This window comes from Anas acuta, chromosome 17 (genome assembly GCF_963932015.1).
Source record: "Anas acuta chromosome 17, bAnaAcu1.1, whole genome shotgun sequence".
Lineage (NCBI taxonomy): Eukaryota > Metazoa > Chordata > Aves > Anseriformes > Anatidae > Anas > Anas acuta.
In genome coordinates, this window is record NC_088995.1 from 9,214,701 (window position 1) to 9,232,477 (window position 17,777).

The 17,777-nt window shown below is 58.4% G+C and overlaps 1 protein-coding gene across 1 annotated transcript; it reads right to left on the minus strand.

Annotated features, from left to right (window-relative positions):
- Positions 1 to 164: 164 nt before the first annotated feature.
- On the minus strand, positions 165 to 17,407 carry MMP11 (matrix metallopeptidase 11). Its single transcript, XM_068654370.1, has 8 exons — positions 17,171 to 17,407; positions 9,520 to 9,764; positions 8,158 to 8,301; positions 7,076 to 7,209; positions 4,260 to 4,507; positions 3,897 to 4,110; positions 1,899 to 2,156; positions 165 to 994 (listed from the first exon to the last, which is right to left on the minus strand). The coding sequence occupies exons 1-8, from the start codon at positions 17,261 to 17,263 to the stop codon at positions 861 to 863; spliced, it is 1,470 nt and encodes a 489-aa protein (XP_068510471.1). The 5' UTR covers positions 17,264 to 17,407; the 3' UTR covers positions 165 to 860.
- Positions 17,408 to 17,777: the final 370 nt, after the last annotated feature.

Here is a 17,777-nt window from a genome sequence, read left to right on the forward strand (position 1 = left end):
GGCGGGCCCGGCCCTGCCCGGCCCCCTCACGCCCTGCCCGGTCCCTGCCCGCCCCGGTGCCCCGCTCCCTGCCCGCCCCCAGCCGGCCCTGCCCGCCCCTGGGCTCCCCGCCGCGCCCCCGAGGCCGTTAACGGCCGCGCTGAGGCGAAGGCGAAGGCGGGAGGTAGAAAAGAGGCGGTTTATTGGTACATAAATATATACACAGTATATATCGCAGGGTTTATACACGTCGTACAAACATTTACACCCGCGGCCCGCTGCTGCCGCCTTTGCTCTGCCTGCGTGAGCGCCAGGGCAGCGACCAGCGCTGGGACCCGGCGCCACGCGTGGTCCGCACCCAGGTTCATGGGGAGCTCGTGGGGGCCCCCCACAGCCCCCAGAGCTGCCCGAGCTCCTCCACGGGCACTCGGTGTCCTCACGGCTCCCCGGCTCACGCTGGGGACGCTGCCTCAGCAGAAGGTGTCCTCTGAGCCTGGAGCAGCCTAAGGGCTGCCCTACGTAAACATAGGAAATGCCATCAAGGCAGCTCTGCGTGGTGGGGTCCGGGTTAATAGGAGAGTGTGATCCCTTTCCAGGCCGGCTTGATGGCTTGTGGGATGCTATTGCTGGAAGAGCCTGGTCCCGTTAAGGGTTTAGGGCTCTTGTCTGTGAAGAACACGGCGGACGCTTTTGTATGGATAGCAACTGAAGCTGGGGCTGCTGGAAGAGGAGAGGGGCAAACTTTGCCGCTTGCTGTGGCGGACACCCGCTGTGTCAGACACTGGGCCTGCGAGGAAGCCAGGAATGGCAGAGGGAGCCCTCTGCGTGGCTGCAGGAGGTTGGGGTGATGGAAGGGAAATGGGGGGCTGCAAGCACCCCCCTCATCTGAAGGAGTTGGAGGAGGGGGTGCAGCTGAAGAAGTCCTGGCTGATGGGGCGCGGGTAGCCCTCCAGCACCTTCACCTGGACGGGATCGAACTTCCAGTAGTCTCGGCCTCTCAGGAAATAGGCAAAACCTGGGGTGAGAGAGGAAGGGTCAGGAAAGACAGGGTTGGCACAGCTCAGCTCTTTCCTAGCATTTTGTCTTTTTGACTTCCCAGAGGATTTTTAATACCAAAAGAGAGCCTGGAGGATGCAGGAAACACTGCTAGATTAATTTCACCTGAATCCAGATTTGGGCTTACACTGCTCTTTCACACTGTTTCAGTGCTGACAGGACAGTAAACAGGATGGAGTTTATTTTATATATCTAGTGGTTCAAATATACTGTACCTATGCAGCGGCCTGGCCTTACCAGAGCAGAAGGTGCCTAGGACCCCATCAGGGCCTGTGGCAGGGAGGTTGTGAAGAACTGCTGCAGAACATCCTGCTTGGAGGAAACCGCTCTGGGATGCAGGCTCTGGAAGCACTGCGGAGCCACTCCACGCCCAGAGGGAGCAGAGAGGGAGTCGCTGCACCCGTCGTCCCCAGCGCCCGCCTGTCGCAGGTATTTCTGCAGCACCGCAGCTGCATGCAGCGTGGGGCATGTCTGGGGGATGGTGACACTGAAAGCAGCCTGCTCATTCAGCACAGCTGCCTCGGCTGAACTGTGGGCAGAGTTTCTGCTGTCCTCCCATCACTGCCTGTGTTGGGAGCAGTAACAGCAAAGTGGGACTCTGTTTCTTTGTCAGAAGTTTGACTTTTTTCTATCAGGTGCTTAACTGTTGATTGTTCCAATTCATAATTACAAAGCTTCTCACTTTCATGAAAAGCTTCAGTTCCCTGCCTACTGGAGGGAGCTGCCTTGCTCTCTGTGCACTACATGGCGTGTGCTAGGCTGGGAGGTGTCCACAACTACTGACTGTCTCCATGTTCAAGCTGGGAGGTGGCATCAGGCCGAGTGCCCACCCCGGAGCAGGCCCTGTCCCTGCTGGCACTGACCAAACTCATCCTGAAAAGCAGCATCGATCTCCTGAGGGACCCCGCGCCAGTCGGCCATGGTCCGTGGGTAGATGTTGTCCACCTGGCGGGTGTGAGGGTTGAAGCGCCAGTAGTTGCCTCCGCTGAAGATGTAGATCTTGTTCTTCTCAGCCCCCCAGACCAGAGCTGCCTGCACGGGGGAAGCAGGGAGGCCCAGCTCCACGATCGGGGTGGGACCGGAGACACGCCTCTCGCCGTCGTAAATCCAGTACTGAGAATCTGGTGAGGAGGCAGAAAAGGGGAGAGACAGGTTCAGAAGCTCTTTGATGTCAGCTAATTTGGCAGTGAATTGCAGACGTGGAGCTGGTGCCCTGGCAGAGCTCCCAGGGAGAGCTGTCGGTGAGAGGCGCGCTGTTGCTGACAGTGCCCACAGTGCCAGGAGGGCAAGGGGTTGAATTTCCCCCTCAGTCCGACCCAGAGCTGTCAATGCTGGGATGAGGAGGGCTCTTTTAGCAGCTGCCTTGTCTGTATTTGTGGACGTTATAATGAAAGATTTGGCTTTCCTTATAAGCTGCCCGGCTGCCCTGCCTGGCTTCTCAGAGGCTCAGAGGTGTTGGAGAGCCCTGTGTGCGTGCAGAAGGATGTTTCTCTCCGGCTGCTCCACTCCGATGGGACTGGCTGCAGTCCTTTGGGCAGATGAATCAGCCCTGGCCTTTGAGTTTGCTCTGGTCATGCTGAAGGAAGAACAGAACCCGTTGCTGGATAAAGAAATGTACAAAGCTGTGGAGTTTGACAGGGCAAAGGCTGATTCCTGCAACGCCTCTGTGGTGAAGCCTGGGGCTGCCAAGTCGGGGCAGAGAAGCAAAATGGGTCATGGCCTGACTGAGGGGGACACGTTCCTTGTGTGCCACATTTCTGTGTGGGACAGAGCGCAGGGACCAGCCCCTACCCTGCCAGCTCAGCTCTTGGGGATCGTACCTGGGCATGCACGGGCACAAGGGGGGCATGCAGTGTAAAGAAGGAAGCTACAGAAACCAGGAAGAAGTTGCCAAGCTGAAGCAGACTGGGAGCATATTTCCAGTTTAGATTAAAACGGGAGTCTCTAATTACCCTACGGCGTGTAATACTTTCCCCTTATCTCATTTTAGCTCACGGTGGGAGCCTGCCAATTTTCACACTGTAAACCCTCGTCTGCAGGTGAGGTGCTGAGCAACCTGGTTATGCAGAAACACTGCCTGCAGAGCCGCTCGGTGCTTTTTGGTGCTCGTCTCACGGTGTGCAGACAGGGTACGCACACCCAGGGCAGCTGGGTAGCTACATTCTGCATCCCTGCTGTTACTTTCATGCTTGGAAAGAGCACTAGAGAAAACAGTGGAGCTGAAACAGGGGTTGTTGCAGGTCTTGAACTCCAAAGGTGGCCACGAGGAGGTCTGGCCCCACCGTGGGTGACTGGTTTTTAATCCCTGCAGTGGCTGGAGGCTGCCTGGATGTGGGCTCACTCAGTCTTGGGGTACTAGAGGAGCTCTGCAACCAGGACAGCTGCTGGGAGGTTTTAGAGTGTCTAATAGTGGTGCTTGCTCCCATTCCCACCTTCCCTCAACTGGGGCTGCTGGAAGCACAGTGGCCTCCACTTATCTTGCTGAGGGCTCTGTTGCAGGGAAGACTTTTCTTTTTTTCCTCCTGTTTCCATCCCCAAGGAAGATGAAGCAAGTGTTTCTTTCCTCCTCTTCTGCCAGCAGCATTGCCAGGGCAGAAGCTCAAAACAAACATTTGTGTTTCAGAGGAGGAGAATGGGATACTTGGGCTGTGTCTAAACTAAAAGCAACCCTTCCTTCTCCCTTTCCCCCTCAATATCTGCTAAAAAGTTTGAACTAAACAGAGAAAGGAACAAACAGCCAGGATCACTGATTTACTGAGGATGTCTGGAAGGTTTCTCTTCTCAGGGACTTGTTGGGTCCTGAATACCCCTCAGTAAAGAAGACGCACTTCTGAGCCGTCTAATCCCAGTCCAGCTCTTACCTTGGAAAAACCAGATATTGCCCAGGGGGTCCTCGAAGGTGGCATCCACAGAGCTCGGGATCCCCTGCCAGTGACGAGAGGCCAGAGCTGGGTAGCCGGCCTGCAGCTTTCCAGCTCGGAGCCGCCACACATAGCGGGACGTGAAGAAGAACAGCTCGCCCCGGATGGTGGCCGCGGCGTCGAAAGCCGTGTCGCAGGCGTCGGGCTGCACAGACTGCCAAAGCACGGCCTGGTCAGCGGCTGGCACCCACGGGAGCCCCCCTCGCCCACCCTGGGCTCATCTGATGGGACATCCCTCCTGGGGAAGGCAGTCCCAGCAGCTGGGAGCAAGCCGCGGTGTTAGAGGAGGCAGAGTTCACTCACCTCCACGTTGGTGATCTCGTTCGTTTCAAGGTCTGGCTGGGGCAGCTCTGCTGGCTGCGTCGGGGTTGGCTCGGGATCCAGCTTGGGTTTCCCGTAGAGGTACTGGATGCCTTGCTTGTCGTCCTCGCTCAGGCTCAGCGGGTAGCGGAAGATGTAGAACGGGGACATCAGAGACTTGGAGACAGCCGTGTGCTGCAAGCCCAGCACGTGGCCGAACTCGTGGGCAGCCACCTGGAGGAGGTCAGTGCCTGCAAAGGGGAGACAGGAGATGCTTTTGCCTAGCTGAGGGAGGTGGGCGAGCTGTGCCCGCAGAGGGGGTGCCTGCCCCTGAGGCTCATTCCTGCTACTCGACAGCTCCCGGCGATGCAGAAGCATGCTGCGGGAGTCTAACGTGTGGTGAGAGAAATCTGCCTTGGCTACTGGGCTCACGGGTTGTTCGGGCATTTTCACATGTAGCTCTACATCTTATTTGTATTTTTAAGGAATCAAAGGGCATAATTAAAGGGATCCACTAATTCTGGAGCACTGCAAGGGAACTCAGACACTCAGGTATTAGCCTGGGCATGTTGGTAATTTGTAACTGTCTCCGGGGGCTTCTGCACTCCTTAGCTATCAGGAAAGAAAATGTTTTCCATGTGCTTTTGGACAGGAGAATTTAGCAGAGAAAAGGAATCTGGCCCATACAAGCAGCTGGTGGGGTGGGAAGGCTGATTTTTGTCCACCCAGGCTTGCAGTGGTGCTTGTCTAAGGCTGTAACACACCAGGTTGTGTTTAGATCGTGTCTGTGTCCGCTGTGGCAGCTGGCGGTGTCAGTGGGGAACCCTGCGGGATTACAGCCACACAGGCAGCAGAGGGAGCTCACTTATTGCTTGGCTGTGACAAGAAGGTGACATTTAAAAACCAGCACATCAAAATCCCTGCAGTGCCAAGGCCTGGCCCTTCTTTGCTGGAGGTAAGGGAGGTTGTACTTTAGGAATACGACTTAACAGCAGCTACAAAAGGAGGGGGAGGAAAAGCAGATTTCAGTCTGCGAAAACATGTCAGTTGGCTGGCAGGTGTTATTTCCAATGGATCCTTTTTGAAGCAGATAAATTGTACAGAAAGTTGTAAGAGAGGCATTGGGCTTGTGAGCAGAGACTGTTTGTTGACAAGTCCCAGCGCATTCGTTCACAGCCAGAAATCCTCCGAGCTGCAGCCCAAGTGATGGGAAAGGCAGGGCCGTGAGTCAGCTGGTCTCACTGCTCCAAGAGGGATTTCCCTGCTGGCCCAGGGGAGCAGGGCACCGGGGGTGCAGCTGGGAGGACGCCTGGGAAGGCTGCAGGTCAGCTTCGTGTTGAAGCCGTGGATTTTTGCAGCACTGACACAATTAAATCGACACATCTAAGGCAGCTGAGAAAGCGGGATCTCTGTGTCAGTGATTAATTACAAACTTTCAGACATTTCTGTTTAGCTTGGCAGGCTCCTTGCTTGATGCTTTCCAGTGTTGGCAGATCTGCTGCACCACTGTCAGATGCGCCGGGGGAGGTGAACGACAGCACGCCCGCAGGAGCTGTGCTGGGAGCATCACCGTCCCTCACAGAAGGTCCTCGGCGTGGGCTTCTGCCTCCCGCACGGCTCCGGGCTGCCCCCAGGGCACACCTTCCCCTCCTCGTAGCTCTGCTCTCCCGTCTGTATCAGGAGGCTAAGGATTTCCCCATCTCCGAGAGCTCAGGCAAGGATTAAACCATGTTTATATCGTAAAGCTCTTTTCGGCATATCAAATGGCAATTAGCTGCAACGAGCTCCTACAACATTTATTTATGGAAGGCACAGAGGGAAAAAGGCCACGGAACAGGGCTGGATTCTGATGGGAACTGGCATCTCTTCTGACAGTTCCTGGTTTGCCTCCAACACTGTCTGTGGGAGAATGGAGGAAATTCTTCAACAACACAGGCAGCCCCGACAGAGGCTGCAAAGGGGCAGGGCCCACCCACCCCTAGGTAGCAGAAGGGCTTCTGCAGCAAGACCTGGTGCTCTGTCGTCCTTGTTTCGGGGCAGCATGGACCAAATAGGATATGTGAGGGTCCTGACCCCCCCCCCAGAGCCAACCTGCTGACTTGGGGCACCCATCTGAGCCCTGAACACTGACAAAATGTTTGGGAAACCCCAGGGAGGCAGAGGTTGAACTCGGGCTTTGTGATTGTTTCTTTGTCCCTGCACTAATTTTGGTGGGTCTTGCGGAAATGGATGCTCTGGGCACTGCTCCAGCAGGCCCCAGGCAGCCCTGCGGTATAGCACGGGTCCTGACGCCAGGCCCCGAGTTCCCGAGCAGGGAGCTACCAGCGTGGATCTATTATTAGCAAAAAAAAAAAAAAAAGTAAAAAAAAAAAAGTCTTGACTTGCTGTGGTGTTGTTCATGGTCAGAACATTCCCAGGCCACGGGGACAGAGCTGGAGCCTGGGTGGCTTCCCTTTATGGACTTGTTCAAAGAGAAATTACTCTGTGGGCAGGCAGGACTGGCTGCTATGCTGTCCTCTGGAGGACGGCGCTGTTTTTGTGTCAGCTGGCATGTCACCCGCTGCTGGAGCCGCTGTCCTCACCGGGACCACAGCGTCCTGCTGGGCTCGGGCTTTGATGTGGCTGGAAGGTGATGAGAAAAGACCCGAACGCTACCTGCCAGCAGGCTTGTACGTGGTGGGAGGTGACAATATCCACCGCAAAAAGGGTGGCTGCCTCTCAGTTTCACAGGGGCCCTGCTCACAGCACAATTAAATCACTTCTAGGTGTGCTGACAGGCATCCTGGAGCCCCTAGGGCTCCCCTAAAGCCGTGCCGTACCCAGGTTGTTCCCAATCGTCCAGGTCTCGTCGTAGTCGAAGTGGACATCCCCCTCCCGGTGCGTCTTGGGGAAGAACGCGTGCGCCAGGATCCCGCCGGGCCCGTCGAAGGGCAAGTTGTCTCCGTGCCAGTACCTGGGGGGAAAGCACAGCTCAGGCAAACGGCCGTGGAGCTCGGGTGCACGGCCAGAGGCGGGGAGCGGCTGCAAAGGGACAGCAGCTCTCACCAGCCCTCACTGCCATCCACCAGGAGCCCTCTGGGTTGCAGACCGGGTTCTGTGTCGGGGCACTGAGGAGGCAGAGCCCGGTCGCACCAAGCCCTGGGGAATTTTGAATGGGTTTCTCAGGATGTTTCTCTCCTCCCCCCTGCTCGGCTTTCAGCACCAAGCTGAGGATGGAGCCTGAAGAATTAAGGAGGTGGCTGCCAGAACCGAGATCAAGCTGAGGCAGCTGAGTGGCGGGGGGATGCGAAGAACCCAGCCAAACCCTTGGGTCCTCGCTCAAGCCAAGCCCACTGGTGACACATGAAGGAAACCCACGAGAGATGTGGCCACTTCAGAGAGCGGAGGGAGGCACAGGCAGATACACAGAACACGAATCACATCACTGCTTGGACAGCCTCCACCGCTGTCACTAGTTTTGTGCAAACAGGCAGCAGAGGGAAGTCTTTGCCCCCGTGCGTCGTTTGCCAAAAGCGAATTTCAGGCCAAGAGCCAAGGTTCGTTTAACCAAGGAGCTATATTTGTCTTCGGGCAGACAGTTACGTTTTCAGTCAAGGGACAGGATGGAGGACCTGAAGATGTAACGTCAAAACAAACACTTGGGAAAACAGCCTGTGGGCAGAGGAACGTAAATGTACCCGGAAAATTAATGAAGGATCGGTGACGGTGCTGTGCACAGCCAGCACGGAACAGCTGCGCTCACACCAAGCAGCCCACATCTGACAGCAAACGAAAACATCCCCGCGTCTGGAGGCAGAAATGTGAGCGCTCCAGTGCCTGTGCTGGGTGCTGGCAGCTCTGCACCCCCGCTGCAGCCTGGGGTCTCGCACAGGGTGCTGCTCCGGCTGCCCACCGCGCTCACCTCGTGAAATCGATGACGATGTCAGCCCGGCCCTCCTGCACCTCGGTGAAGGTCAGTGGCGTCACGTCGCTCCAGACTTTCAGTGCTTCCTCGATGGTCCTTCTCACCTTGGCTTTTACAAGTTGCCACGGGAACCTGATAATTCTGAAAGGCAACAGACATCAGGTGAAGAGAGCATCAGCCACTGTCCCGTGGATGCTGCTGTCACGAAGACACTATCTGTAGGGTCAGTGGCATTAGGGCTGCCACTCCCTCCTCTCTGCAGCACCACAGCACCTCCAATCCACAGAGGTGCTGCTCTGACACCCTCTTCCAAGCAACAGACCCCACCAGTGCCAAAACCCTCAGGCTGTGAGCCCAGAGGTGAGCTCCCTGCAGAGCTTTGCAGAGCTGTGTTTTTTCAGAGCGAAGGGCTGCAGCGTTTTCCAGCTCTGTCCTGTGTGTCCACCCCCACAGAGGTGCCTGGCAGTGGTGGGACGGGATGGCAGCTCCCCAGCCTCTGCACTTTTTGCCCCTGGAACCCTGGGCTTGCTCAGAGCAGCTGCTGCCTCTTCTGCCCCCCTACAACATAACCGTGTCAGGCCTGTCGCAGGGGGAGCCTTCTCTCCCTTCCATTAACAGTGCTGGTGTGCGTTCATCTCAGCTGTGTTCCTTTCTCTAACACTCTTGACCAAAGAAAAAAAAAAGGAAGAAGCCTTTCTGTTATCTGTAGCCTCCTCACAGCATGAGGAACAGAGTCTCCTGCACTCAATTAAACACAGCACGATGTGCACCCTGTCAGCGTCCATACGGGTGTGCTCACGCCTTCACTTGTGCCCCTGTGGGCAGCTGGGCAGGAAGCACAACCCTCCCTGGAGCCTGCTCAGCAGATCTGCGATTGAGAAGGTGTGGGCTGATTTGGGCAAAACTTTACCCTGAAGTCCTGTTTACGGGAACATCAATAACAGCAGCATGAAAGGGGCTTTTTAAAATAAACTGTGAGCTGATCCCTCGGAGAGGTGGCTGGGGGTGGGGAGGGGGGGACAAAAGCACAGCAGGAGCGGGCTGGTGGCGGAGGCTGCGCTCGGCGTGAGGTGGGGTTTGGTGTTGGGAAGCGAACGCACGTGCGGGGGATGATGCTGGGGCTGCACAAATGTTTGGACAGGGGTGGGTGAGCAGCTGCATTTAGGGGAACGTGTGTGAGGGGACGGGGAGGCGCTGGGTACGAGCCCGCTGGTGGCTCTTGGTGCGTGGCTGCCCTGCCTGGCTGCCTGTACCCGGGTGAGGGCAGCCCTGTGAGAGCTGCAGGCAGCAAACACGAGCTGGAGGGGTTTGGGGAGGGAGCAGCAGGCCGTCCTCACTCCCGTTTCACATCTTCCTTACTTGTAGGTGAGGTCGGTCTTGTCCCAGCGCCCCCCCGAGAGGACGAATCTCTTCTGCCGGTTGCGCCCGTTCTGGCCGTCGGGCAGCGCGGGCAGGTCGGGCACGCCGCAGCGGGGCGGGTTCCAGCGAGCCGCCTGCTCACCCGCCCCCATGGGGAAGCCCTTGGTGGGCACGCCGGTCCCCAGGGCGTTCAGCAGCAGCCAGGGACTCTGCTCCTTCCAGGGGTGATGTTTTCGAGCCGCGTCCTAGAGGAGAAAAGCAAAGCCGTGACTCGGGACTGGGAAGAGAGGTCGCGACGCAGTGGTGGATGCTGCCCACAGCAGCCCTGCACTGGTGAGTTCCACCTCTCCCTTGGCTGTTCCCCTGCTGCTAGGGCATGTCCTGCTCCCTACAAATATCCCCCGTTCATTCCCTGGTCACACCTGGGAGCAGCCTGGTGCCACGGCACCCCCTAAGCATCGGCCTATTTTTGTCCAGCTTTTCCTTGGCTGCTGGCCTGCAGGAAATGCTTCTGCAAACTGTGGATGAGAACCAGACCCTCCAACAACGAACCAACTCGCTAGGGAGTCAGTTCTCCCCCTCTGCCCCACATCCCTTTAGCCTGCATTCCCCCCTGGGCCTGGCAGGGGTGATGTGAATGGGAGGAAGGCTTTAGTCCAACAGTTGTGCTCCCTGTTCTCCCCGCTGTGGTGTCCTGGCATGGTGAGCACGGCTTGGGGACAGCACAGGCTGGAGGAAAAGCAGGACACACGGCTCCGGGGTGACTCCGAGCCCGCACAGAGCAGCAGTGACTGTCCCTCCTGCTCCCGTCACCGCCTGAGGTCACCAACTCTCCCACCTCCCCTTGCCTCACTGTGCCTGTGGCACTGCTTGGGCGATAAGGTCACCTTCGCTCTCCTGCACTTAATTAGAAAAGTGTTTATCCTCTTGGCAGCATTAATTAGTGCTAATGAGCTGACTTCCATTGGTTTCTCACCTAACAGTAGGATTATGGGGCACAGAGCCACCTCGACACACAACCCCAGGTTAATCTCCAACCTGCTGTGAGGCTGACAGGTCGGGGGGTGCTTGGTCCCTGCATATCCACACCGCGCCGGCCCCAGGTCCAAATGCTGATTATTTTTTTTTGTGTAGTCAAATTTAAAGAGCAAACTGAGCACCCACAGGGCTCGAGGTGCAGCAGTGACACAGCTCTGCTCAGGCAGGCTCCGTGCCACAGGGCTTGGGCAGGGTTTCGGGGTCCCCTCGTCCCCCCGCAGCGCGCTGCCTTCTCGCAGCCCAGCTCTCCTTCTGCTCAGCTGGGGACACGGGGGCGGGCTGGCGGGACGCCAGCGCTGCCCCGGTGCCGTGTAATCGGCGTGCTGCCGGCGCTCTGCTCCCCTACAATGAGCCCATTCATGCGGGCAGAAATGAAGTGTGAAGCCCTCGGCATTAATTCCGCCACTGGGCCCCAGCCCCGTGCCTCGGAGCGATGCTCAGATGGGTACAGGAGCCGGGGAGGTGGCAGGAGGTGCAGCTCAGGTGTCCTGCCCGTGGTACATCCATAACCACTCCAGCTTTGTCCTCTGCTTTGTCCTCCCCTGCAGCCAGCCTGCGGCTCAGCACCTGCCACCTTGCGCTGCCCCCATCCTGGTGTCCCTCTGCACTTTGACACACCAGGAGCTGCTCCACTAACAAGTGCAAAAAAAGCCATTTTACGTCACCAGGCCGGGGAGGGGAAGCTGCAGGTGCCCTGTCCGGAGGCAGGAGGTCAGACCTGCCCTGCTGCCCCCTCGCCCCCAGACAAACAGAGGCAGGGCAGCGAGTCGCTCTCTGCCGTCACCGCACCGACACTAATGCGATGGCAGGAAAGGGCTGGAAAATGCCACTGCGGGCGCAGCCGGCAAGGGGAAATGTTACGGGCAGAAAGCACTCGCCAAACAATGCTCAGGAGACGTGTCAGGCTGGAGATTTCGGCCTCCTTGTCGGGACACACCTCGCTGCAGTCACTTCCCAGGGCTTCGATAAGACATCCTCTCGCTTGGGGCTGCATCCTTCCCACCGAGCGCGGCAGCCACCCCTCTGTGGGACGGGTGGGAATTTCGGGGAGCTCCTGCTTTGTTCTCCCAGGCCATGGCATGCCCTGGCTGTATGCCTGGGGGTTTGCTTAGGGCTGTGCTGCTGCTGAAGGAGGGACAAACCTGTTGAGGGGGGCTGAGGAAGGTGCTGGGTAACCATCAGGGCACCCCCACTTCCGCCAATCCAGCCCGGGAGGGGAAAGGATTACCGGAGACCAGAAGTAAAGGGAGGGCCCTGCAAGCCAGGGAAGGCACTCAGAGTGCAGAGCTGGATCAGAGCACTGGGACAACGCCTGCAGGGAAGATGGGAAACCAGACAGGAGGAGAGCCTGCCTCACCCTCCAGCAATCTCCCAATCCCCCTCCTCCAGCCGGGGGGAGCTGAGGGCTGCAGGGGAGGGAGCCTGCCCCCGGCCCCCCAAAACCCTCCCATGCACGGGCCTGCCTCTGAGCCTGCAGCTCAGGCTGTGTGCAGCCACTTGCACCCCTTTCACGGGACAGCCCAGAGCCAGGGATGGCTGCTGAGCACCAAGAGGCAGCCTGCAGCCAGGGGAAGGGGCCAGGGCTTGGCAACAGAGACTGAGCAGCAAGAGGTCTGCACAACAAAAGCACTGGGGGGCTGCCAGGCCCGAAACCAAGGGAAGAAGGCAGTGAGGACAGCAGAAGAACAAAGCTGTGGGCAAAGAGGGCTGCGCAAAGAAAGCGCCTCTTCCTAGCAGCCTTGTGACCAAAAGGCTGATGGGGAACAGGAGGGAAAGGACAGATCCCACGGGAGAGCAGAAACCACTGTGGAGGTGCAGACTGCCCACTCGGTTCCTTCCAGCTGTATCAGCCCTCGAGTGCTGTGACACAACAGACATCACTCGGGCTCTGCCGGGGCCAGATGAACACCAGCCAAGCTTCCCAGGAAGTGTCCCAGCCATCCCGAGGAGCCAGGAGCATCTTTAACCTCAGTGTGTTGGGCAGCACTCGCCCCCCAGAGCCTCCCAGGAGAAGCAGCTGGAGCAGCACAGCTTAAATGGGTATATAAAAAACTCCAGAGCGAGACTGCTGCCTGATGCTGACAGGCTTGGGTCCATCCCCTGCTGCCTGCCCTGGATGTAAACTTGCCTTCTGTCGTGCAGCTCATCACCTCCCCGACTGGGCTCCTGCCTGCTCCTGCAGCAGGGACATGAAAGGAGCCCCCCTCCCGTCACATCGGGGGGACTGGGCAAGTTGCAGCACGAATCCCAGCAGTCTCGGATACTTCCCCTGTCGCTGGGGGCTGTTTCCTCTTCTGCTGGGAGACGAGCTGATGGGTTTTCTCCCCACCTCCCTGCCCCTTCTGCTGCTGCCTTTCCATTTCTCCCTGCGCTCTCCTGTTACTCAGGCTGTTTGGCAAGGCCCTGGTCCCTGCTGCCCCTTTGGCTAGCAGGATTATCCTCCTCCTACCTCTGAGTCTGCACCTTGGAGCACTCCGTCCTGTAGCTCAGTGCGTGGGGAAGGAGAACAAAGAGGTTTTCTCATGCGGGACAGTTCCAGCACCCTGCTGCTGACCGCTGTCGGGTGGCCCTGCACCCCCTGAGCAGCCTGCAGCAATGTTCTTGCCTGACCTCAGCACTGGTTTCCTCGTGCCCAGAGTATTTTGGCCAGCCTGCCTCCCAGCCCAGCATGGATTTGCAGGGGTTGGATTTGAAAGCGTAGCTACAGCTGCTAATAAATGGTAAAGCTGGAGCCACTCCACTCCGGATGTCTGCAAAGGTGTGAACGCCACAGCTGAAAGCTCACGGCAAAGACAGTTTCTTTTGTGGTCTGGTCAGCTCCTGGTCAAGAAGCAGTGTTAGTGCAGACTATGACAACTCACTGGAAATAACGCATAGGCAAAGCCACCAGGGTTATTGATCCTGCCCCAGAACGAGGTGGTCTCCCCATGCCTCTAACTGGGAATCCTTTACTTGCATGAATACATCTGTAGCAGGACTGGCTCCTCCGTGCTGGGCTGCAGCCCCGTGCTGCTGCTGAGCAGAGGGAACACAAAGGGTGAGGCCAAACCTTGGCCAAAAGGGAGGTGCTGCAGTGCCTGGCCTCGTGCACGCAGCTGGAGGCTCCCCTGTGCTCGCTCCCGTTCCCCGTGGCACCACCAGGCATCACCTCCCGGGGCCTGACGGTTTGTTTCTGGATGATTTGGTGATAGTTGTTGTTGGCAACGAAAAAGGGAAAATGTTTATTTTTCCTAAGCAACGTGGAACATGAAACATTATGGACTGCAAATGTTTATGGCCACAGTCACAATGAAAAGGCCCGGGCTCCAGTGTAACAAGAGAAAGCAAATGAATAAACACTGCGGGACTATTTTTATTATCAGACACTTTAATTACGTGACAGTTTGTGAGTCTAGTCCATCAATAACACCACGACCACACTGCTGGTGTCACCCAAGCAACAGTTTGCCAGAAACAGCAGTACTTACAAGGAAACAAGCCCCAGGATGCCAGGACAGCAAAAGGTCCCGGGAGCCCTTAGGCTGATGACCTAGAAATACCCCTGGAACCAAGAAACCGCTCTGGGATGCGGCACACTGCAGCCAGAGGAGGAACGGGGTTGAGATTTTGTTCATTGTGCTTTTACATCCAGGTTAAGGTGAGCAACGAGCTACTGGTGCTCAGCCCAAGGACAGCAGCCAGGACATCTCCCACGGTACAGCTGCCGGGCACGGTGCAGCCCTCTCCCGAGCTATGGGAGATGTTCTGCCCTCAGGGAGCGCGTCCTGCTCGAGTGTGCAGGCTGGGAAACCTCCAAACCCACAAACACTGTCTCCCTGCCAAATCTGCTGAAGATATCTGGTGGGTTTTTCCCCTCTGCTAATTTTCAGAGCCACTTGTGAGATGACGACGGCTCCGCTGCTTAAATCCCACTGTGAGGAGAGCAGCGAGAAGCAGATCCAGCAGTGCTTCCACTTGTGGCACAGCACAGCATAAGAACACCCAGGAACCCTCCAGTTACCCGTCTGCCATACTTGGGATTGCCATGAACGAGCGTCTCTGGTGTGAGAAGTCACTGCAGGACAGTTTTGCCACAGAAGACCCTTTCTAAACAACAGACCTACACCTGCACCCTGCTTCTGCAAACCCCCTGAGCTATGCAACCAGGCAGGATGTGCCCAGGGGAGCGAGTAAAGTGCACGGGGGTCTGCTCCTCTCCCAAGTGCTCCTCTCCTCTTGCCCTTTTCTCCCTTTCCAGCCCGCCCGAGTCTGCCACACCGCAGGGTGTGCGTGTGTTGCATGTGAACGCACAAACACAACAAGCCCGCTGGAGAATAACTGCTTACATGTGTCTTGAGTCTCTCCCAGAGCAGAGGATAAACATGCCTAAAATTACCCCAACGCTCACTGCGGTATTTAAATAGCCAAACCAAACAGTGCAAATCAAACCCTTCCTGCAGGAGCTGCCTCACCGCCTCGCTCCCCCCCGGCGCCTGTAGGGAGGGCAGCACAGGGCACCCCGGGGATCCGCGGGCTGCAGGGGGACAGCCACAGGGACCGGCTCCGAGCGAGGATGCTGGCAGCTGGGGAGGTGCCACCGCTTCTCCACCGAGAGGGAGCTTCCCAGCGAGGGGACTGGCTTGGATTTCCCAGGGGAGACGGAAGCAAGGCAGGAATTCGGCGAGTGCGCGTGCACTGCCCCAGGACTGCAGCTCTTTTGTTCTCGAGTTTTGCAGTGGACACCAGGCACCGCCTGTGTTTTGCTCTCAGCTTTCTCTTTCTTTAGGTGTTAATGTAAAAGGGAAGGAGGGCTGTGAAGTTTGCTACAAAGAGCACAGCTTCCTCTGCAGTTTGCCCTGTGCAGCCGGGTCTTACAATGAATCTTAACCCTTGTTTGCCCTCTGTCCCCAAACTACCGCTGTTGTGACATGGTGCTGGAGCACCTAACAGCCCCACTCGTGGTGCAAGGCGCTGGCAGCGTGGTCCGTGCCCGCCCCTTCTACTAGCACAGCTCGAGGAAGTCACCACCGTCTGTCTCCTGGGAGCGAGTCTCTTCCCTGCTCAGCCCTTTGGCTCCTTTCTCATTCATCACCCACGAGCACAAGGTGCACAGGGAGGAAGAGAGTTGCAGTTAGCCACGGGGAAATATCTCCTTGTGCAGAGGGACTGCACATAGCCAGGAGAACGTGCGATGGAATGGCAGAGCTCTCTGTGAGAGCCAGAAACTCGTGTTCAGCCTACTGCCAACCCCGCAGTGCCCCTTCAGCTGTTCCACACTGTGTGCTCTGGCTCCGGTGCTGGGAGAGGACAAGGTGCGTTGCTGTCACCTTACTTGTATGTGAGAGCAGCCACTGGCTGTACCTTGGAGGCACCAGAATGACTTTCAGAAGCCTTGACACCAGCTAAGGAACATGTACCCAAAGAGGAATCTACCTGGGATGGAGAGGACATCTATATGAAAGGATGGGAAGACATCTGGCCATTTCAGACCCCAAAGCAACGCAGCCCTATCTCCACAAGGAGTGAATGAAACATCGAGTTCCAACCCGGAGCTCCACATGGCTGGTCAAACACACCGGCACGAGATGTTCCCTAACAAAACATATTTGTAGGAGCATCACGTGGAGTTACTGCAGCCAAGACAAAAGTATGAGCACTGGGGATGGAGAGCACTGTCCCAGGGCGAGGAGGAAACCAGCTCGGGGCAGCCAGCTACCAACTGGGGGGCCCAACCAACCTCTGCAGGCAGTCGGCAGCTGCACACACATCGGGAGGACACGAGAATGAGAGTCACAGACAGAGCAGACCGAGGGTGTGAAACCCACGGCTGGTTTCCCCATCCCCTGGGATCCCCACGGGTCCTGGCTGGCACCAGAGGCTGTGCGGGTGCCTCCAGGAGCGGCAGCGTCTCGGCGTGCACACAGCCGAGCGTGAGGCACCCCGCCAGCCCGGCACACGTCCCGCACGAACCAGCCGGTGGTGGCTGCACGCCGGCAGAGCCCTGCCCTCCCCACACAGCGCCCAGCTCACCGCTTGCTGTGCCCGGTCTAGGTGAAACAAGCGTGCAGAGCGCTGCCATCGCTGCGGGGGCACCCGGCTCCCCTTCCTCGGGGGCACAGCCGGGCACGGTGACACTGTTGGCAATGCCACCAGCACGCTGGGGGCCGAGGCTGAGCTGTGCCAGGTCCCAGCCCACAGGCTCTTTAGCAGCCAAGTCCGAAAGCGCTCGGATGCCAGAGCTGGTAACAAACCCCCAACCCCAGCCAACCCCCGGCTGCTGCCGCCCGCTGTCACCGCGCTCCGGCACGGCGAGAACCCGGCTGCCAGCACAAGGAGCCCTCCGTCTGCCCCCATCCCAGTCCCTCACAGACACAGCTCGTGGCTCGGGTGCCTGGCAGGAGCAAGAAGAAACCCCAGAGCCCCCCAGAACCCCCCCCCCCAAAAAAAAAAAAAACTCCTCAGAGCCCCAGAGCCCCCCAAAGCCCCAGCACCCAATTTCCTCACCCCCCACTTCTCTCCCGTCCCCAGCGAGCTCTCCTCTTCCTACAACCCCCGCGGGACCCCCAACCCCCGAGGGACCCCCTAAGCCCCTAGGGACCCCCGAAAGCCCCGAGGGCCCCCCCCCCAAACTCACCGCCTTGTGCGGGCGGCGGGCGGGCGCTGCGGGGGCGCAGTGCAGGAGGGCGGCAGCGAGCAGGGCGGCGGCGGGCAGCGGCGGCCGGGCCATGCCGGGCGGCGGCCGGGCTCGGACATGGGCCGGGGCTGAGGGGCGGGCTGGGGGTGCGCTGTGTGGCGGCGATGGGGGTGTCCCGCAGCGCCTTTTATCTCTCTCCCCCCCCTCCCTCCCTTCACCGCCCGCCCGCCCTTTTGTTCTCCCCTCGCCGGGCCGCGGCGCTGCGGGGCTGAGGGGACGCGGCCGCCGGCCCCCGGGCGGAGCCGGGCAGGGATAAGGCCGCCCTCCTCCTCCTCCTCCTCCTCCTCCTCCTCCTCCTCCAGCCCTGGGGGTTCACAAAGGGGCCGACCCCAAGGGCAGCTCCCCACGGGTTCTGCACCCAGGGGCAGGCTCCCACCCCCCGGGGTTTCTGGTCTGAGTTTTGGGGCGGACCTGGGACTCGGGCTCGGTCCTTGTGGGTCCCTCCCCAGCTCGGGACATGCCCTGATTGTGCTGCTGCAAACAGGGCTGGGTGGGAGGGTGGTGGAGGTGTTTTCCAGCTCCCCCATCCCTTGGGACCTCCTAGGGA